The sequence below is a fragment of the Alosa alosa genome, chromosome 16 (assembly GCF_017589495.1).
Source record: "Alosa alosa isolate M-15738 ecotype Scorff River chromosome 16, AALO_Geno_1.1, whole genome shotgun sequence".
In the NCBI taxonomy this organism is placed as follows: Eukaryota; Metazoa; Chordata; class Actinopteri; order Clupeiformes; family Clupeidae; genus Alosa; species Alosa alosa.
Genome location: NC_063204.1, coordinates 7,509,574 through 7,536,432, shown reverse-complemented (window position 1 = coordinate 7,536,432; position 26,859 = coordinate 7,509,574). Strand labels below are relative to the sequence as shown.

The following is a 26,859-nucleotide window of genomic DNA, read 5'->3' as shown; positions in this document are numbered from 1 at the left end:
CACCCCTAACTGGGAATGGATAGGTCTTTTGTTTTCCTTAGACATCCATTTCTTTTTTACTGTTCCTTAGAGCTCCTGGGGGGTTCATTGGTTCATTGCCATGTCATAACTTTGTGTACTGTAGATGGTCAGAACATGCTGGTTTTCTTTGACTATCTCTTCCTGTCATGTTGGTTTCTCCAGTTCCCATTTTTGTCTTTGTCTCATTTTTGTTTTATCACCTCCCATCTCAGTGTTCACCCTTAGGGTCTCTTCTCCATTTCTTTTTTGTTCCTTAGACTCCTCCCACACTGTAGATGGTCAGAACATGCTGGTTTTCTTTGACTTTCTTCCTGTCAGTCCTTTTCTTCCTCTGATCACCTCTCGTTTCTCCCACCACGTTCCCTTTTCCCTCTCTTTTTTTCGTTCTCTTTCTCTCTTCCTCCTCTTCTTCTTCTTCTTCTTCTTCTTCTTCTTCCTTCTTCTTCTTCTTCTTCTTCTTCTTCTTCTTCTTCTTCTTCTTCTTCCTCCTCTTCTTCTTCTTCCTCTTCTTCTTCTTCTTCTTCTTCTTCTTCTTCTTCCTCCTCTTCTTCTTCTTTCTCCCTCTCTCCATCCGTTTTCCTTCCATTCTCTCTTTCTCTCTCTCTCTCTCCATCTCCTCCATCTCTATCTTCCCTGCCTCTCCATCTCCTTCGCCTTCTCTTGTGCTTTCTCTTTCTCCTCCTCTTCCTCTTCCTCTTCCCTCCTCCTGCCCCCAACCCCAGTTCCTTCAGCGGTGCCTGGAGAAGAGGTTGCGGAAGGCGTTGTTGTAGTTCTTGTTGAAGGCTGTGTAGATGAGAGGGTTGAAGAAGGAGTTGGAGTAACCGAGCCAGAGGAAGACACTCTTCCAGATGGGCGGGATGTCGCACGAGCAGAGCGGAATGACCAGCTCCGTCAGGAAGAAGGGGATCCAGCAGAGCACGAAGACGCCGATCAGGATGCCCACCATGAGCGCCGCCCGGCGCTCCTTCTGCTCGCGCCACGTCTCGCCGTCCGTCTGGAAGGAGACGGTGGCGTGGCGCGCCGTGAAGGCCATCTGGGGCTGACCCTCCGCCTCCTTCACCTGAGGGGAGAGGAGACAAGGGAGGAGAGGAGAAGAGAAGAGGAGAGGCGAAGAGGAGAGGAGGAGAGGGGAGGAGAGGAGGGGAGGAGAGGAGGGGAGGAGAGGATAGGAGAGATGAGGAGAGGAGGGGAGAGATGAGGTGAGGTGAGGAGAGGAAAGGAGAGGAGAGGAGAGAATAGGATAGGAGAGGAGAGGGGAGGAGAGGATAGGAGAGATGAGGAGGGGAGAGGTGAGGTAAGGAGAGGAGAGGAGGGGAAAGAGAAGCTATAGCATTTCAATTGAGTCATCGCATGATGTCAATATGAAAAAAAGCCAGAAATGGCTTAGTTTGACTTTCCTTCACAACAACCACCCACTCAGATTTAGCCTTTCTGATTTGAATCATTTTTGTCTCGATTGAATTCCCAGTGGGTGCTACATCGACCTCTGCTAAATGCCTCCCATTTTGTCCAACTGCCTGTCCCTGTTGAAAACCCAAACTGGAGTCAGAGTCTAATTCATTCCGCCGCCGCAGTAACGGGTGGCTGCCCTTTCCTAACCACCCCACAAAACCAGCTTTTACAAAGCTGCTTTATAAAGACTTTGTCTCAGTGTCCGCTTGTCCCATTTTTACAGGGAAGGTCTGACCTTTTACAATAACAATAAGTCTGAGATGGCGCAGACACCATCCTATTGTGACTTCGCCATCTGTCGTCTGAGTTGCTCGAAGGTATGGGAACGAAAACTGGCACTGCGAGCATGAGAGAAAATGAGGGGAGGAATGAGGAACGAGACATTTGCAACATAGGAATGAGTGGCAGAATGACAGAAAGAGTCAGGGGAGAGGTGACAGATGGCGAAGGAGAAAGAGAGACACCGAGAGAGATCGCAAGATACATGGGTGATTTGATGAGCAACAGCAGAGACTCTTGCTCTAAATCAGTCAAGGTCAGTTTGGCTTTCTCGCTTGGCACTCCCCGAGAGAGCGGGTAAGCAGGTGAAATTTTCAATTTGCAGCTTGGGTTAAAGACTACTCACAGGCACAGCAAAGAGGCAGCCTGGAGGTCCATCTGGCAATCAGAGTTGGGGCTATAGAGGCTGAGACCAGCTCCAAAAAATGTCAAGTGTCCTGGATCCATGACTTTAAAATGAAGTCATCTCCCATTTCTGTCAGGTCCATTAAGTCAAGAACAACACAGGCAATAAAAATTCTTTAGGAAATTGTATTGAATATATTACAAATTAAATTTGGCGGTATGGCTCTGTTCAGAGGGGTCCCCAGACCTTTCATGAGCACCATGAAAGAGCAGTGAGCCTGGGGACAGCAGCAGCATTAGGGGCGCTCACACAGTTTAACACTGAGCGAGCTAAACTACATTCCCCCATATGAACAGAGCAGGCAACTATGACATAAAAGCCTATGCCATGTTATACACCACAGGGTGGAGCAGGGGAGGAGGTGGGTTGCATAAATGCGAGCAGCAAGCAGTTAGGAATAACTAAAGCAGCTTTAAATAAAGGTGCCCTGTTTGGATATAGCCATTTAGAAGCCCGGGGGAGTGCGAAGGGAGTTGACAGCTGATCAGCTGATGCCCATAGCGGTTAGCAGCGCCTTGACTACTTGGCCTGCCAGAACTGACGCTGACGCTCAATTTGCTGGGAATATTTTACTGTGAGATAATGGGATTATGGCCTTTTCCGGTTGATGCAAAAAGAGCTGGTGCTGAGGATTTCTGTGAGCCACTTACCCATAGGGGGGCTAAACAAATAACAATGGCTTCTCACCGCTAACTGACCAATTGCGCTGTGCCCTATTTCTTCTGTGATACAACACTTCTTCCAGACTAGTTTTTTTTTCTGGTCAAGTTGGTGCTCATTCAGCCAAAGTCCAATCAGTTCAAGGAATCTGTACAGAACAGGGGTGCGTTTCCCAAAACCATGGTTGCTAACTAAGTTAGCAACGTTGTTGGTTGCAATGCAATTTTGCATTGCCAACCAACTAAGTTGCTAACAGGATAGCAACTATGGTTTTGGGAAATACACCCCAGAGTGATAAATGGCAAATGGATTGTGTGAGTGGGGGAGAGGAAAAGATGGTGCAAACGTATCATCTTGGAGTATGCTCCTTTTCTTTTCCCAACACTGAGCAAACATTTTGGCTTTCCGGGTGTCCGAGAGTGAGAAAGAAGCAAAGACCATAAACCAAGAATCAGCCAAACCAAGAATGTTTTCCCCATCACTGAGCAAACACTTAACAGGTGGCTTTACAGGTGTTAAAGAATGAGAAAGAGACAACAAACATAAACCAAACATACTTCTTTGTTGCAGGTCTTGTTCTGTTGAAAGACATTAACTCCAGTTGGTAGTTATTTTGTTGAAGGACAGTTACTCCAGTTACTGTGTGTGCTAGGCACCAAATACTATTTGGTTGTTAAGTCCGACGTCACGGGCCCAATAGCTTTTTTGTCAAAAAAGGTAACATTTACTAGCGCAGCCAGCCCGTTTTTGCAACTTGTAACCCTTGTCACCATCACCTCCGTTTTAGAGTAAAACAAAATCGATTAAATTTAACAGAGCAATTACTGTAGCTGTGCAGCCAGATGATACAATCAAGGGTAACGTCCAGGCTTCTGCGAAAAATAGGATTTTATTAGGTTGAGGCAACAAGTGAGTAGTAAGATGACAATTCTAAAGGCTACTCTAAATAGCGGAAAAAATTGTTTATTTTACTGTCTGTGGAGAAAAACGAGCGGCTCTAAAAGCTGTTGAACCCGGAAAGACATTTATTATTACCATTATTGCATCATCGCTTAATAACCAAATAGGGACACAGGGCACTAATTAACATACAGACATTTCCGGATCTTATGCAGAGGCAATATTGTCGGTACACTGGCAAGTTCCCAGCAGACTTCACTTGTAGCAGCTAAGTTAACATGTTAGTGAGCAGTGCTGAGCTCTTCTTAGCTAAGGAGAACTTAGAGTCAAGACTCCATGGACGGAGGTGAGAGCTAAAATAGTGGTTCTCTTCAGGGAACTAGGATAAGAGAGAGAGAACAGGTGCTTTCAGGTTACAGGAAGTGTTTGAAGTAAGTATATATATACTCTTTTGATCCCCCGAGGGAAATTTGTTCTCTTCATTTATCCCAATCCGTGAATTAGTGAAACACACAACACACAGTGAACACACAGTGAAGTGAAGCACACACTAACCCGGAGCAGTGAGCTGCCTGCTACAGTGGCGCTCGGGGAGCAGTGAGGGATTAGGTGCCTTGCTCAAGGGCACTTCAGCCATGGATGTGGGTATGGAAGGGCAGTGTTCAACCACTTCCCCCACCCACATTTTTCCTACTGGTCTGGGATAGAACTGGCAACCCTTCGGGAGACGGAAGGAGAATTGTGACCAAAAAATCCAGGTATCTACAATCCTTACTGTTTATCTATTTGTCTGTTTATGTAATGGCTTACTTTTTAGTGTTTAAATTCAGTTAAGTTCAGTTTAAATCTCACAATGAACAAATTTATTCGTGGAATGAAATCCAATTTGTGGCAAAAGGTTATGTCATTTTGTAAAGTAAGGTTTGCCTTTATTATATTTGCAATATATGGATTTCTTGAAAAACATTCAGTTCAGGCTGAAAGCTCTCTGATAAGAATCTCTCCTTCCTCACAGTTGAGTTGCAATACCGACCCATAGACTTCCCTTTGTTGCAATAGCTGACCTGCTTGTCAGGAACCGAGTTCTACATTAGGCAGCACAGCGGCTTTAGACCATCAGTCACGATTCCAAGTCGCGGGCCATTTCCCTTTCTGCTGTGTCCTTGGGTCCCACAAAGAGCTGCAATAACAGAATGATGCCATGGCAAACAACATCACCCTCTATCTCTCTCTTTCAAGCATTCCTTCACCAAGACAGAGAGGAATTTACCTCTTGTCTTGACTTAACCCACTCAACTTACTACGAAGGAAACGAGAATAATGGCAATCATAGCTTCAGCAGTATTGAGTTTTGACATGAATTCAATAGAAGTTCCAATCATTGTGTTGAAAGTCACAGTAAAAGTCACAGAGAACTTGTTCTTAACTTGTCAACTTGTCAACTTGTTAACTTGTCAACTTATCTTACTTGTCAGCTGTCAGATTTTGGGTTCACTTTGTACAATATGACTTTGCATCCAAAAAGCCATCCACTTGAATTGTGCAGATGAATCCTTTTAACATGAAATTTGTTTATTTGGAGAAAAGATTTATATTTTAGATTTCTTTTGAAGGCTTTTTGAGGAGTTAGTGGAGACAACATCATCACATTTCACGTGTTCATGCACATCCTGGCCTGGTCTATAATTGGATTTAATTGCTATATTAGCACTCAGAGACACGCAGTGAGCCCATAATAGGAAGACATCCTTTTTTCGTCCTGTCAACAGGACAAGACAAGACAACAGATGGATCAACAAGGTTTTCTCAAAATAGCCCTAATAGCAATTGCAGATCCTGTTGCTCAGATATCACCATGCCCACTCAGGCAGGTTTATTTCTTACTGTTCATTATGCCGAGAGTGGAGACAGTGAATTGTGGAAAATGGCACATGCAGGAGAATGGCACAATGAGGTAGTGATTGGTGGCAATGGAGCGATTGGCTGGAAGAAAGAGGGAAAGAAAGAAGGGATTGTTAGGCGAGGAAGAATGGAGGAGAAAAAATGATCAGTTGAGACGACTGAGGCCTTAATGGCATGTCTGAATATATTAGTGTTGATGACTCAATTCCCTAAAGAATAAAGTGATGGTGTTCAAGAATAGACACACATGCAGACACACAAGTGCACACATACACATGCCTAAAGAAAGAGAGAGGGGAAAACACAGAGGGAGTGAGACAATGAAAGAAAGAATTGCGTTCTCTCCTTCAAACGATTCAGCAATTTTCTCCCAAGGTGTATGTTGTTGGTACCAGCCAAAAAAGCCACGAAGCAGAATATCAATGATTCTGTCAGTGGTCATTGGTCATCTACTCATCAGTCACTGGTAATCACCTTTCACTTGCTTCATTTACAATGAGCTACCCATATGTATACTCAGTCAAGTGTATCCTGCAACATGACAGAAATCTATTTAACCAGATGACCTCTTGCACTCCAGGACTGTCCAGTCATGTATACACCAACAAAACTTTGAGAGTTATCAGCAATCCATTCAGATAGTTCAAACCTCTGAATCTGTGTCATGTTACAGTAGTACCTGCAATTGCTGTATGTACACAATTTTAAAACAAATGGTCTCTCATACTATGCCCTCGAGACTCCCTGCCTCGTTAAAAGAGCTTTAGATCTAAGACCGGGATTCATTACCAGGAAGCAGAAGGAACAGATTGAAATCGACGAAGAAAAATGGGCATGTGTGTGTGTGTGTGTGTGTGTGTGTGTGTGTGTGTGTGTGTGTGTGTGTGTGTATGTGTCCGTATGTGTGGTGTGTGTGTGTGTGTATGTCTGTGTGTGTGTGTGTGTGTGTGTGTGTGTGTGTGTGTACATATGTGTGTGTGTGTGTGTGTGTGTGTGTGTGTGTGCATATGTGTGTGTGTGTGTGTCTGTAAGCATGTGGACCATCTCCTAAGAACAAATTATGCCTTCTGGCCCTTAATGCATCTTAGGCCATTCAGGTTTACACCTGAATTCCACAAATGATTATCGACATTATGCTAATGGAAAGCCTTGAGTATATAGGTTTGTGAATGCATGAGTTAAGGATTAATCAAAGGAAATCAGAGGGAAACAGAAATAAAAAGGGAAGACCATGTGTGCTCTAACATCGCATTAATATGAATAACTATGGGCAGTTCTACTGTGTAAATCTCAAAGACAGTCTGAACAGAGATAATAGTAATATCAACAATCTTGAGATTAAAGGGTGCAGTCAGCGATTGTGAATTACGTTGTGTTTGTTTATTTTTATGTTTATATTTAAAATTCTTAGCAGATGCTTCTGTCCAAAACAACGTACATGATATTTTCAGTATTCCGAGAGAAACTCCACAGTGGAGCTGTCACAGTAAATTTGTTCCGGCCAGGGAAAAAGTTCCGGATGACGCAACAATACCGTTCTAATCAGCTGTTCGGCAGCGCCATACGCTGGTCGCTATGCAATATATCTGGTTAGGGCAGCTCGGCGCATTAACGTGAAGTGCATCTTGTCACTGCGTCATATCACCTCAGACCAGCGAGAGCGCGACTCCAAATTTCCTTGGGATACCCACATCTACTGCCACAGGCCCTATTATTTATTTATTTATTTATTTATTTTCAAAATCGTGATAATTTACATTAGTTTTAGTACGATTCATTAGCTATACAAGTTAGAGTTTCTTAGTTTCTTAACGTTTAGTGTTTGTAGCATTAGCCAGCCCTAATTAACTTTTGTGTTGACGTTAGCTGTCAGTGGCTGACAAAGCAAAAGTTGTTAGCGCATAGTTATCTTTATTTAAAACATTTTGTGATTTTGATAGTGACAAACAGTTGTTAAGATGGTGTTGTTACACGACATTTTCTTTTATCTTTCCAGCAAAGAGAAGTACAAGCAAGGGGGTCACTGAGTCTTCCAAGAGAGCAATCAGGAAAGCAGCCAACAACTTCTCTCTTCAAGGTAATGCTACGGTTGTGTAAATGCTTTAGCTGCGAACTAATGTACTATCTGCTATGCAGATTATGTCAGAAATCTGTTATGTTAACTTAACTGAATTACTTCGCTAACCATTTGTGTTATATTATCAAATAACTAGCTGGACTGCTAACTTGCTTCAAAGTTCGCCAAGCTCAACACCTTTAACGCTAGCACAATCACCTTAGCACAATCATAGCCTTCAAAATGTGTCATTCCCCAACAATTTGCCATTTCTAATCAAATGTTTCAAGGCTTTCGGGTTATGAAAGGTGTATATCTACTTTCACGGTTACATGCCATTATTATTATGACATTTTTTGTATATTTACCTCAGAATTCACCTGAGGGACTAAAGCTAGATTGACAACTTCATTAATAAAATCTAGCCCAGAGGTAATGGCGACTGTAACGCAAGTTATTTGGTGTACCCACACTTAGTGTTGCTAATGGCCAGGTCTTCCACCTAGACAATGTAGTTTCTTTTATAATTTATTTTTTATATATTTTTTTTTTTTTCAGGTGACATCATGTTCTACAGAGGGACTGATGGACATTCCATGAGGAGGGTTGTTTTCTCTGAGGAAGAGAAGGTTACCATCCTAGAGGAGGTCCATGCTGGTCATTTCGGCAGGGACAGGATGATGGAGAAGATCAGGCAGAGGTTTTATTGGCACAACATCACAGCTCATGTCGACAATTGGGTTGGTGAATTTATATTAGTTCGGTTCTGACAGTACAACTGTTTCATTTTCTATGTACAGATGAATGGCTATTAACAGTTTCTGTTCATTCTTCATTTGCTGTGAAGGTCAGCACCTGCGAACCATGCCAGACGTTCGAGAGGGTGAAGACAGAGCCACCAGAGATGAAGCCAATTAAACCTGTGGCACCTTGGCACATGATCGGTGAGATTGCACTTTCACATGGATTTGCTAGAGACGTGACAGATCACAGATTGAACTCTTCTTTTCTTCTGTCTAACATTTATATGAAGGTGTTGACCTCATCGGTCCATTGAAGAAGTCGCGGAAATCAGGTAACCGATACCTACTAACAGCCACTGATTTTTTTACCAAATGGGTGGAGACTAGACCCATTAAGGCGAAAAAAGCAGTGCTGACATCTGAGGTATGTATATAAACTGCTGATTAGAACGGTATTGTTGCGTCATCCGGAACTTTTTCCCTGGCCGGAACAAATTCACTGTGACAGAGCCTGGGCTGCATTGAGAGACCGTTTTTCTGTTCTGTAGTGGGCAGCTAACGGATTGTAAGGAGATGTTCATGGAATGTGACAAAAAACGTTATGAAATTGCGTACTATCGCCAATTGCACCTTTAAGAAAACAACTGAAAAAGCTACACAATTTTGTATAGTGTAATAAGTAATAATGTAATAAGTATAATAATAATATAATTTTAATCAACCAAGTTATGTTGGTTATTTGTCATATACATTTGGTTCAAAATAATTTGTTCCCCACTTGTGCATGCATCATGATCACTACTACCCTTCACCAGCAGTCAAACCTCCACCCCACAACCCCGTCCCGAAAACCCGAAAGTAAGTCACCTCTACGACCTCGGCCATGGGCGTGATGGTGTTGGTCTTGCGCGAACCGATGCGGAACTTGGCAGCCTTGTAGATCTTCCAGTAGACGAAGAGAACCACGCAGAGCGGCAGGTAGAAGGCGCCGAAGGTGGAGAAGATGGTGTAGGACGGGTCCTGGCTCACCTGACACTCCAGGTCCTCCTCCGAGTAGGTCTCGCCCCAGCCGAAGAGTGGCGAGAGCGAGATGACGGACGACAGGAGCCAGGTGAGCGCGATCATGACGTTAGATATGCGCTTGCGCGTCTTGAGCGTGTACTCCAGGTGGCGCGTGATGGACCAGTAGCGGTCCAACGCGATGGCCGTCACGTTCCAGATGCTGGCCGTGCAGCAGAGCACGTCGAAGGAGATCCACGCCTGGCAGAGCAGGCGGCCCAGCTTCCAGCGTCGGCCGTTCAGCTCGTGCACCAGGCTCAGTGGCATGACCAGGCCGGCCACCATCACGTCCGAGGTGGCCATGGAGGCCACCAGGTTGTGCGGCACGCGGTGAAAGGTGCGCACGCGCAGGATGGTCACCAACACCAAGAGGTTCCAGACGAACGTGGCCACCACCAGCATGGCCAGCAGTGTGACCGCCAGCACGCTGAACACCGAGAACGGACGGTAGAAGTTACCCAGCTCCGAGTCGTCCCCGCCGGACGTGGAGTTAGCAGCGGAGAGCACGGAGGCGTTGGTGTACGTCATGACTCCACCTTCCACCCAACCCACCGACATGGTCTCCCCTGGTTCAGCCAGGCCAGCACTTATGGCTCTGCCTCAAAGGTCACTGTGGGGTCAGAAATAGAGTAGATTTAAGCCCGTAAAGAGTCCCTGATGATGAATAATCCAAGATGAAAAGAAATACAGTATTAAAAAAGGACAGTTAGCGGTCATCAATTTAGTACTGATATTCTCTGCTCTGCTATGCAATGTCTGAGCACAGGCCAAAGCCCTCTTTGATTACTAATTGATGTGCTGGATGACTTTCTGTCTAAATGGAGGAAGAAGAAGAGACTCTGGGCTGAATAGTTCATGGCAATGCAGCTCAATTTACTTTGATTTTTCATCACATACTGTATGCTAGTCATCGACATGACTGAATGCAGCAGTTGTTTGAATGTTGTAATAAACTATTTATAATGCTCGAGAAAGACATGTACGAAATGGCTCCAGCTCTTTCCCTTCCGTCCCAAAGTCCTTTTATAATTCAGAGAAACATATCAAAACTGAAGCCATACTAATTGGCATTCCTCACCAGACCAAATCATCATCCATAACCAACATCACCTTTTCTGGCTCCAACATCCCCCTCTCATCAACAGTCACAAATCTTGGTGTAAAAATGGACTCCCAACTCACTTTTGAAGCCCATATAAATCACCTCTGCAAGACCTCATTCTACCACCTCCGTAACATTTCCAAACTCCGCCCCATTCTCTCCCTCTAAGATGCTAAAAAGCTGGTTCATGCCTTTGTCTCCTCCAGACTGGACTACTGTAACGCACTTCTCATTGGGATCCCTAGCAAGAGTCTGCAGAGGCTTCAGTACATCTAAAACTCTGCAGCTAGGATCCTGATGAGAGTGCAGAAACATGAGCACATTACCCCCATTCTCCACTCACTTCACTGGCTTCCCGTCTCCACCAGGATTGAGTACAAGGTTTCCCTCCTCACTCACCAATGCATCCATGGACATGCCCCCTACCTCAAAGAAATTATCAACCCACAAAACACCACACGCTCCCTCCGCTCAACTCACTCAAACCTCCTCCACATACCCAGAACCAGACTCAGGACCATGGGAGATAGGGCTTTCTGTGCTGCTGCCCTACGTCTGTGGAATGCCCTCCCTGACACCTTGAGGGCACCACAATCCACTGACTATTTTAAAAAAAGGTCTTAAGACATTTCTTTTTAGCAAAGCTTTTGGTCCCCTTTAGAGGTTTTTTTAAAACCTTTTCTTTTTCCTTAAACTGCTCACCTTTTTTGTGTGTGTGTGTTTAACCTGTAGCACTTTGAGATCTTCTGATGAAAAGTGCATTATAAATAAAATGTATTACTGTTCTTCCAAAGTCTTCTTATTATTATTCTTCTAACGCACTTAATGCAGCTTCAACCGTTTAACGTAGAAACTTCATTCAAACTTTGTTACATAGGTCTTACTTGTGACATCCGGGCTTTGTATTTTTCATATTTGTAACTTTTATCCTTTTTAAACTATTAATTAAAAACTATTAAAATTTCCCCTTAGACTTAACATTGGGCTGATGACATCACAATAGAGCCCTTTAGAGAGAGCAATTAGAATCCTAGGCCAGGTGTTCCGGCCACCTGCATCAACTGTCAGTTTCTCAGGCTTTAAGCATACAGTCTCATTCTCTTAAGACTACACATCATGTTCAACTGTTTTCTCTGTCCACAACTGTTTCAAAATAAAAGTCCTCACTACAATAATTCCCTATTAAATAATTTAACCATTTAAACTATCCACTTATTTAACTGTTCAGTCATTCCAACTATACTAAACCTCATCTACCTATTTCAGTCATTCCAACTATATTAAACCTCATCTACCTAGTTCAGTCATTCATACTATATTAAACCTCATCTACCTAGCAAATAATTTAACCATTTAAACTATCCACCTATATAACTGTTCAGCCATTCCAACTATATTAAACATCATCTACCTAACAAATAATTTAACCTTTTAAACTATCCACCTATTTAACTCTTCAGTCTTTCCAACTATATTAAACCTCATCTACCTAGCAAATAATTTAACCATTTAAACTATCCACCTATATAACTATTCAGTCATTCCAACTATATTAAACCTCATCTACCTAGCAAATAATTTAACCTTTTAAACTATCCACTTATTTAACTGTTCAGTCATTCCAACTATACTAAACCTCATCTACCTATTTCAGTCATTCCAACTATATTAAACCTCATCTACCTAGTTCAGTCATTCATACTATATTAAACCTCATCTACCTAGCAAATAATTTAACCATTTAAACTATCCACCTATATACTGTAACTGTTCAGCCATTCCAACTATATTAAACATCATCTACCTAACAAATAATTTAACCTTTTAAACTATCCACCTATTTAACTCTTCAGTCTTTCCAACTATATTAAACCTCATCTACCTAGCAAATAATTTAACCATTTAAACTATCCACATATTTAACTGTTCAGTCATTCCAACTATATTAAACCTCATCTACCTAGCAACCAATAAAGCAACCACCTCAAGTACCCTAGCAACAGCCTAGCAACCATGTCAAATACCCTAGCAACAGCCTAGCAACCACTTCCACAGTTACAACCTAACAACCAATATAGCAACCAATGAGTTTAACCTAGCAACCAGCATAGCAACCACCACAACTAACCTAGCAACAGCCAGGCAACCACCTCAAGTACCCTAGCAACAGCCTAGCAACCATTACCACAGTTACAACCTAGCAACCAATATAGCAACCAATGGGTTTAACCTAGCAACCAGCATAGCAACCACCACAACTAACCTAGCAACAGCTTAGTAACCACCTCAAGTACCCTAGCAACAGCATAGCAACCACCATAACTACCCTAGCAACAGCCTAGCAACCACCTCAAGTACCTAGCAACAACCTAGTAACCACCTCAAATACCCTAGCAACAGCCTAGCAACCATGTCAAATACCCCAGCAACAGCCTAGCAACCACTTCCACAGTTACAACCTAGCAACCAATGAGTTTAACCTAGCAACCAGCATAGGAACCACCACAACTAACCTAGCAACAGCATAGCAACCACCTCAAGTACCCTAGCAACAGCCTAACAACCATGTCAAATACCCTAGCAACAGCCTAGCAACCACCACAATGTCAACCTAGCAACCACCATAGAAACCAACAGGATTACCCAAGCAACCAGCATAGCAACCACTTAATTTGGCATAACAACCAACATATGTACCCTAGCAACACTATTGCAACTATATCTGCATTATTTGTTTTTACTGTATGAAATTTTACATAATATTTTTTGCATTTTCATGCACTGTATTTCCTTCAGGAAATGCTTTTCAAGTTATTATTATTATATCAAGGACTCCAGTACATTCAGCCTTAGACTCTGAAATGAGCGGAGAGGTGCGGAAACGTTTTTGAGCAAGTAGTCGGTAGAACTGTTGATACTCCTGGAGGGTATTTCAGCAGATTGTGAAGGCGATGACAAGACACTGAGACACTCATCAGAGACATACTCCAGTGCTGACACTGGTGCTTCATACTGCCAGCAGTAAGTTATTTCAAAAAACATGTGCATTTGCACACAGGTTGAGGTAAAATACACGTTCAGCTCTGCTGCACGTTGGGATTCCGCATGCACTAATGTACACACCAAATCAACCGCTGTGAGCATGGTCATTAGAATCCGATGTCAAGGTCTCATGCTGTTCAAAAGAGCATCTGTGTGTGGGAGGGAGGGGTATATGTCAGACTGGAAGATGTGCATTAATTATAGTTATGCTTTAATATCCCCATGCTTAAATAAAAAGATATCTGGGACATTTTTACATGGACAAGATTACAATTGTTCCAATTTTAAACCTGAGATATATCTTGGGTAAGTTTTAGAGCAAAAATCCCAAGAAACCAGGCCAACTAGGCAGTGTAATTCAACTCCTGATCCAGCAAATTGGCCTCATTAGAATGGCCTTTAAGAGTTATATATGGGATGGTATCCATTCATAATAAATGATGGAGCGATTATTAGCCCTTGCATAAGTTCCTCTAAATGAGTCAGTTGGCCAGCAGTGTTGTGTATTCTGCTGACATAAGCAATATGCCCGACTTATCACCATATACATTACTGAAACCGACAGTTTCAGTTATAATTCCCACCGCTTTCTGATGACTCCAACTGCCAGGTAACCTCTGACAGGTGCTGGTGGGGATTGGGGGGTGTAGAGGTGAGGCAGAAGTGGGAATAATGGTGCATTCAGAGCACCTTGGAATGACAAGGACCGCCCCCATGGCTACTTTGTTTTTCCGACAGCAAGTGTTCATGTGCTTTGCCATCGGAATGTGTGACAAACACGGATGCCACAACAAAGGTTAAAACATACACTACACTAATCCTAAACAAGCAACTGTATTTGCTTTAAATATAGTGTAAGATGCTCGTGAAAGAAAGATATGCAGCTTTCAAGTGACAAAAACGGCAAATTCCCAAGTTCACATTAAAACTGTTGGACATGAAAGGCCACATGGACTACAAACGAACTACAACGTGACGACAAAAGTGATGACGAGCCCCTAACTGGGCAACTCTGTTAGCAAAATCTAGCCCCAGTTTCCGATCTCTGACTCACACATTAAGTGACGTGAATGACGCGGAATGATGATGTATTCACTCGGAGAAAGGTTTTTCCGAAGCCCATGAACGCTAAGTAAGCCACTAACCATGTCCTGGCTAGCTCACCTCCCTCTATTATTAACACATCTCATGCATTTTACAGCTGAACCATCGTGGATCATGTGAGTCCTTCAGTTTTATTTTCCAATTTAAGGTGTTGTGAGCCGCAAGGTTTTATTCTTGTTGTTTAATAAAAAACAGAGGACGAAATAAGATTTGTTTTAATTGGACTTTTATCAGATTTAAATTGCACAACAGGACTTAAAATGGCAACGCTTGTGCCAGGCCTGCACTTTCTCTAACAACGTTACTGCCTCACTGCTTCCCCAGGGAAGCAACATCTGTGTGGCGGACAAACAATGTCATTGCCACTGACAGGCAGTGTTGGACTTGCTATTTCTGGCGAACTTCACATCTCATGATGTTACAGAGCTCAAACAAATCTCCTTCTGAAGAATGTAGCCACTGAGTTTTGTCATCAGTCAAAACTGAGGCCATGTGACAGACAATGTGAAAAAACAAATAAAAAAATAAACACAAAAGAGGATATTGCGAACTGTCACATCAACTGAACTTCAAACATATGAGGCAAGATGTATAGCTCCCAGTCAAGGAGAGCTGGAAGCCTTCACTGTCTATCTGAAACTGTGCTGCTGTGAGCGTCTCCTACCCATCACAACCTGACTAAACTGAATTTAATGGCGAGAAGTGAATTAAAAGAGACTTCTCTCTCTCGCATTTGACATTCAGGAGGCGTATTACCGGAAGACTGAGACACGAGACTCTACTCTGTGATGCCGTTGACACATGGCACTGTTCCTGTGAGTGATTAATGTGCCTTTGATCACCTACAGTGTGTCTCATTGCCCAGTGTGCATCGGTACACCCATCCATACACACCATCCTGTCAGGAAACATCTGTGTGTGTGTGTGTGTGTGTGTGTGTATGTGTGTGTGTGTGTGTGTGTGTGTGTGTGTGTGTGTGTGTGTGTGTGTGTTATCCACACGATCATTACCACATTGGGATGTGCTTCACAAAACCAGTTTATCTTCTTCACTCTCTAGCTCTGTTTCTTTTTGATATCCATCACTCTCCTCAGCCATTGAGCATTCAACAAAAGTGTTCCCCTCAACACCCAACTAGCACCTCCAGCCCCCTCTTTTTCACACACACACACACACACACACACACACACACACACACACAAACACACACACAGACATACACACACACACCACACATTCACGCACACACACATAGACATGCACACACACACACACACCACACATACGCACACACACACACAGACACATGCTCACACGCCCTGGCCTCTTTCTGTTGGTATTAGTCACGTCCCTCTCCTTTGTAACCCACCTGCTTTATTAGATGGTGCTCAGGGGCATGAAATTGAGCGCACCCGCATTCTCAATACTGCCAATCACCGGCTCATCTCCCAAGCATCTGCCAGCGCAACCATGAGCGACCATCTCCCTGCTGTGCAAAAGCACACTCTTTTCAGATCGGAAAAGACGTCTGTCCCAAAGCAGTGGCATCTGCCAGTGAGACCTTCATCAGTTGATGGCAGGAAGATGGAGGAAATGAACTCACTGGCAGGAGCTGGGGCTGATAGCTGATTTCTGGGGACCTCCTCCTTCAGCTTTATCTGGGGCAGTTTCACCCAATACCTTGACATGTCCCCAAAGGTCCTCTGAGTTAATTAGACACACAGGGTAATCAAGCAAGCCACCAGTTTTCTTGGGTGAGGTTTACAAATGTTCTCTCATGTGCCTCCATGTTTATCAGACAGGTTGGCAGTCACTTGAAAGACAAGTGTTTTCAACAGCTATGTTTAGGAAGTTAGGAGGTTTGTTGGTCAAACAGAGGTTCTCCAGTCTTTTAAGTTTCATAGAAAACAACCCTTCAGAGCTCTGGTCACTTTAAAATATGTTACAGACAGAGGAGATATATCACTTATGGATTCCCTCCCAACACAGAGGTACCTGGGGGAATGTTTCAGCACCATGGACAGAGATGTCCCTCACTCTTAACCCTCATGTTATCCTTGGGGTCAATTTGACCCCAAGCAACGTTTAACAACATTTTTTTTTGCTTCATGTTTTATGACTTTTCCTCAATTGAAGGGTACAACAGAGTTAGCATGAAATTTGTACAATAATTTGTTTTCAATGTCCTGTACAAATATTTTTTACATTGATGTTCCTTGGGGTCAGTTTGACCCCAGCTGTATGAAACATGGGCTACATGAATATTTGACACATTATAGATATTATTATTTGAATAGTATGAGAACATATTGTTATTATCATTATTACATACACAAGTACATATTACATATAAGTCATTTTGGGAGGACTGTATAAGTCAAAAGGGGAAGCAACAGCAAGCCTTTGGGCTGCTGACACTGGATGGGCAATATTGCCAGTTCCAGCCAAGGTTCATAAAGGGGTGTAGGGGGGTGGGATTGTTTTGTAGGGCTTTTGATGGTGGTTATTACACTCTTGTTAAGTACCTGTCACAAAAAAACTGGGTAACAATATGAATTATAATCATTTTCTGAGGGTTTATTTAGCTGGGGTCAAATTGACCCCAAGGATAATGAGTGTCGGTAAGATTTGAGGATAACACAAGGGTTATCTCCTCAGCCCAAAGCCAAATCAATCTCCCCACATCAGCCTATGTTAGCCATCAGTTATGCATGTTGATTGAGAAAGGTAGACCTACTGTATGATATGCAGTGACTGGAATGCAACATAATTGTTTGCCTACAGGAGGAATTAAACACAATTTGGTTCATTGTAAAACAGACATTATGTTAATTAAAAACCTTGTGAAATTGCAAATGTAGACAAACAAGGTTAGTTTATCTATGCTGTTGCCTTCTCTGCTGATTTCACTGTTCACAGACACCCAGCACTCTCTTTCTCTCTCACACACACACACACACACATACAGACATAGAGAGAAAGAGACAGAGTGAAGAAGAGAGAGAGAAAGAGAGTGAGAGAGAGGCTGGATGGTTGAGGGAAAGAAAGAAGTGGGATAGAGGAGACACTAGTGAACAGAAATAGAAAAGACCAACATACATTCATTCATCAAATCCTGGGAAGCAAAACAAACTTTCCTGAATGTCATTCCAATCAACAATGATTGCACAAGTTTCGCAAATGTCACATAATTATTTTTGTTTTAATAAATGTGTTCCCTGTCAAAATGCTTAATAAATTATTCCAATTCCTCCTGTCTTGATGAGATATAAATATGATATATCGACCTGACATTTACGGACCAAATTGTAATGAAGGAGAATTTACTATCGTTTTCAAACATTTGCGATTTTTCATGCGTGCATGCTGATGCCACAGCATCCCATACGCTGAAAATATATATATATATATTTAAAACAGTCATAACATCCATGCGCGATCTCGGTTAAGTCTCAAGTTAAATATTTTCTAATCAACCTGAATAACCTGTGTAAGTCTTTCTACACAAACAACGCCCTCACTTTATCGTTGATCGCTGTAAACCAGTAATCACTATAGGTTACTGGAATACCGCATAAAGGCATGTACACAGCGCAGCATCTGGAATTATTCTGCGTTGATTGTGTCATAGCTGCTGCTGGAAGAAACTTTCCCGATTAAATACTTTCTGAACATCAAGGACTATGGTTGCGAAGACTGTTAGGAGCTCCTGTAGCTGATTTAGACGTAATCTATCTCTTGATAAACAAAAACCATCAGACTATGCGCGCTCGTGCTACTGACTAACAAACAGTACAATTTCAGTGTCCATTAAGGTGAAGGCCATAGCTCGTGAGAAAACAAAAAACAGAATAAGTGAACATCAAACATATTGCCCCATTCCGGTTGACAGCAGATACCGAACTTTGCTTTGGAAACTTACGAATAGGAAAACAACGATTCAAGTAACGCGTGCAGAACTTACCCTGCATTAAATCTCAAGAGACACAAACAAGTTAGCGAAAAGAGACTGGATCTGCCCCTTACTTCCATCTGATTTCACAGCTCGTGGACACTCGCCTGGCAAGCACCATGTGAATAAGCTACCCACTCGTATGGCCACAGCATGCTTTCCCGTACAATTCTAACTGTGGATTGAACCAAAGCCCACAACAGTGGCAGGGGGTGGTAAGGGATGGCGCGTTGACGATACACTCGTGCGTCCAATATCCCTGTTATTGAAAACAACCGAGTAAACAACTGGAGCGACATTAATAGCTTTCTATAATGGAAATTTCAATGTCATTGGTTTTATTTGGTTACTGCTTTCATGTCACCAGTTGGCTTTGTGACGCGTGAAAGATAACTTTGGAAATCTGAACGACAGGTCCGGGATCGTCTGGGTTTACAAGAGTCTATCAACCCTTTTATTTTCAAATAAAACGAGTTGGAATATAATTTTAGTATGCCAACTGTATGCGTGTGATTTCAAATCGAAGCTCCTCCTTTTGAATGGGATTACCGGGGGAGTTGAGCATTTGTTGAAGGCTCTGTGGTAGCTCCAGTTAATTAAAGATAACAATTCATTACATGTGTTTCTTCAAATCTCTGACAGTAGTTTGTAACCCCACTCAACTCAAGTATTTCCCAAGAGTGCAGCGTGTCCTGGAGATATGCAGGTTACATGCATGAAGGGGTGTAGTTTACCCACCTCACACATCTCTCTGGCCTTCTTGGAAAAGTATACATTTATTTGATGATCTTGAGAATTTATCTCACCAGATAAATGTAGAATTAAAAAGGAAAAGGGCTCATTTTTCTCTTACAGGGGTCAGGTTATGGATTTGTATTGTAGAAATTGCACATGGTTATATCAATATACTGCCAGTTTATAGAGATTTGTTAGGCCTATATGCCTTAATCCCATAATTAGAAGTAGGACTGCAATCACTTCATTTGTGGATGCTATTAAGAGCGTTGCATTCCCAGTGTAAGAACCTGGTGATATAGGCATACTCTATAAGCTGCATTCTTTTTCTTGTACTATCTCTCATGTTTTTGCTTTCTAACCACAAATATATTAAACATATATTGCAACTCACTATCCCAAAGTCTAGGTAAAAATTCCAGTTGTTTCAAGTGTTCAAACACAAATGTCAAATTTACAAATCATGCAGTAGTATAGTTTCCGGAATCGGCAATGTCCCAAAAGACTATTATTGAAAGTGCAAACATTAGTATTGCTTGGTTTGAGAAAGCAGTATTGTAGCTGACATCATTCTTCCATCATCTGATGTCATGAATGATACACCTCAGCTATAGCAATGCAGCTGGAATGGGCAGCACTTCCATGATCGGTAATGAAACTGTACGACATGACTCAACATATGCATGCACAACAGACAAACATACAGGGTTGGGACTTTAATATCAGTTTCACATAAAGTACACACACACACATACACACACACACACACACACACACATCATCATCATATCCAAATCCTCTTGAGGACCAAACCATTTCCTCTAATGCAGTCTTCCTGACATCCTCAAATTATGAATTACGACGAACAGACTTTGACAGAAAACGCCATTCAGTACATCACTCCCATGCTAGCCTGACAAAACAGATGGACCAGGACTCTTGGCAGACTTGCTCGTCTCTGGACTCTGATTGCTGGCACACGAGGGTCCAGGAGTAGCAGGCGAGAGGGCAATCAACGGAGAATCATCTCTGAGAGCCGTCACCGTGGCAAGGATCAGCAAGCACAATCTGCTCTGCTGCCACCCATCATGACTTTTTTTTTGCAATCTTTTTTCCTCGTTCACGTAGGATGTGTGACGTGCCGTTACACAAGCAGAACAGCCTGGTTTCTCAGGCTGGAGACATGGGGTCACACGATGCTAATTTTTCACTTGAATGAATGTGTGACACATTGCCAAGCAGATGTTACACCCACTACTCCTGTTTACAAATTAGGGTAAAGGACAAATTATTTGGAAAAGCACATATGTCTTGGCTTGTGTCTGTCTGCCTATCCATCTCATATGTGTGTATGTATGTATGTATGTATATACGTATGAATGAACGTAGGTACTGTATGTACATGAGAATCTGAAAGAGAAAATAGGTCAAAGGATTAGGTGCTCTCCTTACGCATTCAAATGTGAAACTAATCGAAAATCCAACAAATCCAAATTTCCCAGAGCCAACCATTACTGTGCAATCACCACACTTCAACTGCCCCTCAGCCTTGCACTTGTTTTGCGTTGGCATTTAAGCCTTTAAGAGTAGGACAGGGAGGATGAGAGACCTTCATTCTACTGCCACTTGCTTTGGGTTTTTATGTGTAATGGACAGCGACTTTTATAAAGCGAGCTGGTGAATGGGTTGTCTAAAAAATGCACAAGGACGGTGAGAAAATGGACAATTAATTTGCTCTGCTTCATTTAATTTTGACATTTATGCCAAATCGCTTTTTTATGTTTCAGCCCGGGCTGACGCTTCAAATAAGTTCCGACATCAACACCAGATGCTGTAAAATTGGCCAGCATCAATTGTGTCCTGGGGCCTGATGCTTATTTTCCAATTGTGTCAACAATGAACCAGGGCATCCTTTCCAAATCATGCTATTACACAGAAACAATCTCAAGTTGCTTATTACTCCGCCTCTCAACAGCCCTCCTCTCTCTCTTTCATTTTCTCTCAGTAACAAATGTATCTATAGACCCTTTCAACAATAAAAACAAAAACAATGCTTGAACGTTCTATTTGGTTCCCAATCTACTTCCTCTGCATTAAGATAACATATGGAATGTTAAAACGGAAGCCTTGTGGGGCCAACTATAATGCTCATAATGGAACTCTCTTGAAAGGGTCTATTGTGTTTCCGGTGATGAGGATGTTTTCTCCTTCTCCGCTCCTTGACCCTCATATAGGCCAGTTTCATTGAAAAGAAAAGAGCACATCCCCATCCACACTTCATTCTCTTCCCTATTCAGCCCTGTCCAGCTCAGTCCCTATATGTGGGTCAAGCTGAGGTTATCGGAGGACAGTTGTCCCCCTGGTGTTTACACTTCTTCCCAATAAGGACACTTGTGATGGATGATGCAGACGAGAGACCATCGGTCACCACATTACCCTCCGGAGTAGGGCTCTGTCACCTGATGGTCACTTTGGTATAAAAGAAAAGAAAACAAGTCTCCCTCCTCTCCGATGATTCACACACGTGGAAAGTAACAGAGGTCTTCTCAGGTATTGTTATGCAGAGCCGTTCGGCGGTAATGTCTCAGAGCCATGCTGGCAGTGTGCAGATGTTTCAGCAATCTCTCAGCGCTGGCACAATGAGGTTTAGCCTCTGCAGGCCCCTCTGGCCCCGAGCCATCCTTTTTGGCAATTTAAATGTGCCAGTAAATATAACCGTATACTGCCAGCAATAGCTGTTGCACTCAGCACTGCACAGAACTGAGAGCGAGCCAGTCACTAATTTCAGAGATGCTAAATCCGCTTAGTTTGACACACATACATATAACATATATATATATATATATATATATATATATATATATATATATATATATATATATATATATATATATATATATATATATATAAAATATATATTCAAAACAAATTACAGAAGGCACAAAATCGGAACAACTATTGCAAAAGCAGGATTTAGAAATCATAACTGTACCTTGGTGAAAAGCTGGGGGTTTGAGGTGACCCATGCCTCATTATATCTACAGTCAGTCATGTCCAGCTTTATCTTCTGCTGCAGAAGGGTACATGCGTTACAACTCTGGTCCCAGTCTGTATGGATGGAGTGTCCTTGCTATGGCTTTTAAATAATAAATTGCAGAATGTCCTTTTTTTTAAGCCGAATCTTCCTGGGTAATCTTCCGCCATTAGACTTTGTTTTCAAAGCCTGGCGGTGAGGCACTAGAAATTAATTGCTCGTGTGGCATTTAAACATTTATTTACTCAGAAGCCACCTGAAGCTGCTTTGGTGGAGTTGTCATATTTGAACTATAACGGCAAATGCATCAGTGATTACTGGGCCTGCATTCACTGACAGCGCCTTGTTCCACTGAAGGCATTTGGTATAAAAACAATGTGACATTTGGGATGACGCACAAGCCCATGGAAGTACAAAACAAATTGTGAGTGAATTTGACGTACCTCCGTATTTTCCGGAAAAAGGCCCGACCAAGCAGATTTGTGCTATAGCTATGAAATCTCATTGATTTTGCATCTGAACTCCTACAGTAATGTAGTCAAGAAACCAGGTTGGAGGCTGCGGCATGCGTGACGTGCTGATGGCAGACTCGTGCGTCACAATGAACTTGAACTGTGGGAAGTGATTCCCCTATAAAATCCTGCTCTTTCAGCAGCACAAATGCACTCACAGTAAACAGGGCAACAAAATGAGTACAGAAGCAAAGGAGAAGTCATGAGGGTTAAGAATGGGTGGAATGATTAGGCCAAAGATCCTTGATTACTAGCTCCACTTTAACCATCTCTGATTAGGCATTGGGATTAGTTGATGTATCTAACTATCCATTTCTGTATCAGGCAGGTATAGGTAGACTGATGCTGGTCCTGGTCATGGTGCTGGGTCTGTTTTATGGCACACACACACACACACAAACATAAAGTTTTAAAAGTTGCGGGATGTTTGCCAAACAGATCTATCCTTCTATGACAGTGACATAAACCCTTGCACCTGATTGTAGGTAGATGAAGTGATCAGGCCGATTGTCTGGGAAAAGCCTCAAGAACTTGACAGAGAATTCAGCTTACTCCAATGATCTGTGCAGTAACCATATTGAGCAACTGTCAAACTAGGTAGAATGATTTATTCTGTGGAGAAAATCACTACGAGCCAAACCTAACACGGCTCCCTGTGTCAGCATCGCGCAGCCTAGCCTGTGTGTGTGGAAACATGCTGGGCCAGATCTGTGGACGCACCCAAACTGCCTCCTGTCCCACAGTTCTCATTCCAGTCGACTGTATGAATTACACAGAGATGTGGTTCCAGGTGCCTGTGCCTCTGATACAATGCATGGTCAGCATTATGTTTATATGTGTGTGTGTGTGTGTGTGTGTGTGTGTGTGTGTGTGTGTGTGTGTGTGTGTGTGTGTGTGTGTGTGTGTGTGTGTGTGGTGGTTGTAAAAGCATGGAAAATTACATTCTGGTTGTGATGTCTACTGACACCCCTATGAATAAGGGGTAATTAGAGCTTAGAGCTACTAGTGAAATGGAGCAGAAAGGGGGGGAAGTGAGAGGCTTTGCAACTCCAGAGTGTGACATAGTGATCAGATAAGGATGGTTTTATCTCCTACAAATGGAAGTGGGGTGAGTAATGGCTGCCTCTCGAACTTTGTTTAGAAAACATCATTTTCTATTTCCTCTGTTCTTCATCCTGTTGTATAATTAATTTAATCTTCAGTAAACTTCTGTATTTTCTTTCTGTCATCTCACTGTTTTCAGAGGAACTGGAAAGTAAGCCGCAGACATGCTCTGACATTTGAAATAAGCAAGCAAAAGCATTAACATGGAAGAGATATTGGTGGTCTAAAGTAGGCTGATTTTTTTTAATGAGTCCGAGAGGTCCTTTTACATATACAGTGCCGAGTTCTCAAAAGTCATAATGACGAGGTTATATGCAAATTAGAGATACACCTATGCCCCCGAATAACCAGTGCTCCTGCGACTCCGCTCAACTTCAGCTCACAGAACGATCATTATGCAGTACACAACTTTGGCATATTAATTTCAAATATCTCATTCTAATTAGCAATTAATCCACAAACACGACAGGCTAATAATCTTTGAATATGACATTCAGGTAATTGATTTGCCTTAATGTGACAATCCCACAGCAATTCATTAAGGTCTTCACATCGGCCTCTGAAACCTACTCTATGGAATGACACAAAGTTTTGAAGGAGTTAATACAACTACCACGCAGGTCAGAAATTGCAAATCCAGTCCCCCCTTACGGTCCTTCCTGATAATTATTTCCTAAACGATTTGGGTGTTAATTGACGAGCTTAATGAGCTGTTCGGGACGAGTCTTTGGACCTGCCCGCAGGGCTCCCTGACTCCTCCCCCCTGGGCTGGAAAGCCCGAGGAGATGTCCTCCAAGACGTCGGGAAAATTAAACATGCCACTCCGCCAAGGTCTTCTGCCAAGGTCATCCGCAAATGCCATGGAAGGCACACCATCAATTCTCTCACAGTCAGAGCAGAGGGAGGGGCAGCAGAGCCATTGTTTCAGCTCATGCCACATATTGCATTTACATCTCCGATACGAATTTTACAGCAGCTTATGATAATAGGGACCCCTTTCAGAAGTGAATTAGGCCTTGACAGAGAGGCAGAGGAACAGGTTTCGCATGAAGGACACTTCAAAGACAGCTTCATACACAACTTTCTTTTGTCTTTGAGACAATATGTAAACTTTTATAGATTTGAGCAGATAATGAGTGATTTAAGAAGAGTCCTAACTTCTGACCCATTTAAGATGACTGTCCCCACAACACGTCTCTGTTATGAAACTTCACAAAACAGTGGAACACAGGAAAGCATTGATAGAGCTCAGATCGGCGAGGTGGAGCACAATTTCATGCCCTTGAACGAATGCTGTCTCTCTCCGTTTGTTCACTCTGGGTCATTGGTGTAGCTGTGAATGTATGTTTCTGTATTTAATTAAGACGGCACCAAATGTTTTAATTTTTCTCTTTTTTTGTCTCACCAAAGAGCCCACTCAGGGGGCTGAGAGATGCGAAGATGGGAAAAGCGCCTGTTTACTTGACTTCCTAAAAGCCATTTGGAGTTAGGAGTCCCTGGGAAAGCAATTAACCTCTACATGTGGGATGTGTATGCGTGTGTGTGTTTGTGTGTGTGTGTGTGTGTGTGTGTGTGTGTGTGTGTGTGTGTGTTTTGAGTGTACTGTTGTGTGTATGTGTGCGTGCATGTGTAGCTGCTGAAATAGCAATAGCTCAACTCTCCTACTTACTGCTTCATCCTCTAGCATTCTGTGTCAGCAGGGACAGCTGCTCAGGGCTGAGCTGAGACAGCTCATATCCACTATGGCACAGAGTGGCTCTCCTGCAAGTCCACACGTCAGCACCCCAGAACTTTTTTTTTTGTTCATGTATTTATTCTTCAGTGTCCTTAAAGTTTGATAAGTATGTGTTCTTTCTCTTTTCTGTTATTCATTTCACTCATTTATTCTTTCTTTGTTTTACTTTTTATGTCTTTCTACATGCCATTCTGTGTCAGCTGCATTTCATTGGCTCTGTACCTGTACTCTGCTAAATGACAATAAAGTTGAATATAATCTAATGTAATCTAATCTAATCTAATTCTGTACTCCATGTTCTCTTAACAATATATGTATTTCCCTTTTCACTTCTTCTTTTACATGAATATATAAGGCTATGCATCTCTTTCACCCAGATCTTCCAATAAGAAAAAGGCCAGCCAGACATTAAGTTGACATTTGTGTAACTGGACTGCACTGGATGGATTAGGAAGGCTAGTCTGTCCTCTCTCACACCCCTCTCCTGTGTGTCATTATAGTGGAAGACGTTTTCCTCCTGTGGCCTGTGGCTTCATGACTAAAAGCACAGTAGTGTGGAAGAGACAGGTAGAGAGGAGGAGGAAATGGGGGTAGAGATAGAATTTATTTTTCACTTCTGCACATCTGTGTGTCGGCAGTTATGTGTGAGAGTGATTGTATGTATATGACATGCCCATGGATATTCTCCCTTTGTCTCTTATTCTCTCTCTCTCTCTCTCTCTCTCTCTCTCTCTCTCTCTCTCTGTCTTTCTCTCTCTCTCTTTGTGTGTGTGTGTGTGTGTGTGTGTGTGTGTGCATGCAGGAGTGGTTACGCTGCATAGCCAAACCTCTCTGTAGTGCACCGCAATCAAACACGTTGTAAGTACCGTGCTGGTGGGGTGAGGAGATGGGGGTTGCGTCATCAGTGCAAGAGCACTGACCCTCAACACCCTCACTGATGAGTTAAGATCCATCTCCGAGGAACCCCCCCCCCCCCTCTCCATCTCCATCTATCTGTCTACATACCCACTTAGTTCTCATCTCCCCAACCTGCAATCCTCCCACAGACCAGTGGGCTCTGG

General features: G+C 42.7%; 1 protein-coding gene across 3 annotated transcripts; it reads right to left on the bottom strand.

Moving 5' to 3' along the window:
* Nucleotides 1-624: 624 nt before the first annotated feature.
* On the bottom strand, nt 625-18,778 carry htr5ab (5-hydroxytryptamine (serotonin) receptor 5A, genome duplicate b). 3 transcript variants are annotated; one of them, XM_048266572.1, is made up of 3 exons: nt 18,691-18,778; nt 9,287-10,088; nt 625-1,081 (listed from the first exon to the last, which is right to left on the bottom strand). In XM_048266572.1, the coding sequence occupies exons 2-3, from the start codon at nt 10,034-10,036 to the stop codon at nt 749-751; spliced, it is 1,083 nt and encodes a 360-aa protein (XP_048122529.1). In that variant the 5' UTR covers nt 10,037-10,088; nt 18,691-18,778; the 3' UTR covers nt 625-748. The 3 variants fall into 3 exon arrangements, with proteins under 3 accessions (XP_048122529.1, XP_048122530.1, XP_048122532.1); XM_048266573.1 differs by lacking the exon at nt 18,691-18,778 and adding an exon at nt 11,080-11,225; XM_048266575.1 differs by lacking the exon at nt 18,691-18,778 and adding an exon at nt 11,080-11,225 and having other exon boundaries at nt 9,296-10,088.
* Nucleotides 18,779-26,859: the final 8,081 nt, after the last annotated feature.

Excerpts from the sequence above, each read along its gene's own strand:
- htr5ab (XM_048266572.1), bottom strand. The coding sequence starts at position 10,036 with ATGTCGGTGGGTTGGGTGGAAGGTGGAGTCATGACGTACACCAACGCC. Across the intron at positions 1,082-9,286 it reads CCATGGCCGAGGTCGTAGAG|GTGAAGGAGGCGGAGGGTCA; the intron begins GTGACTTACTTT and ends CTCTCCCCTCAG.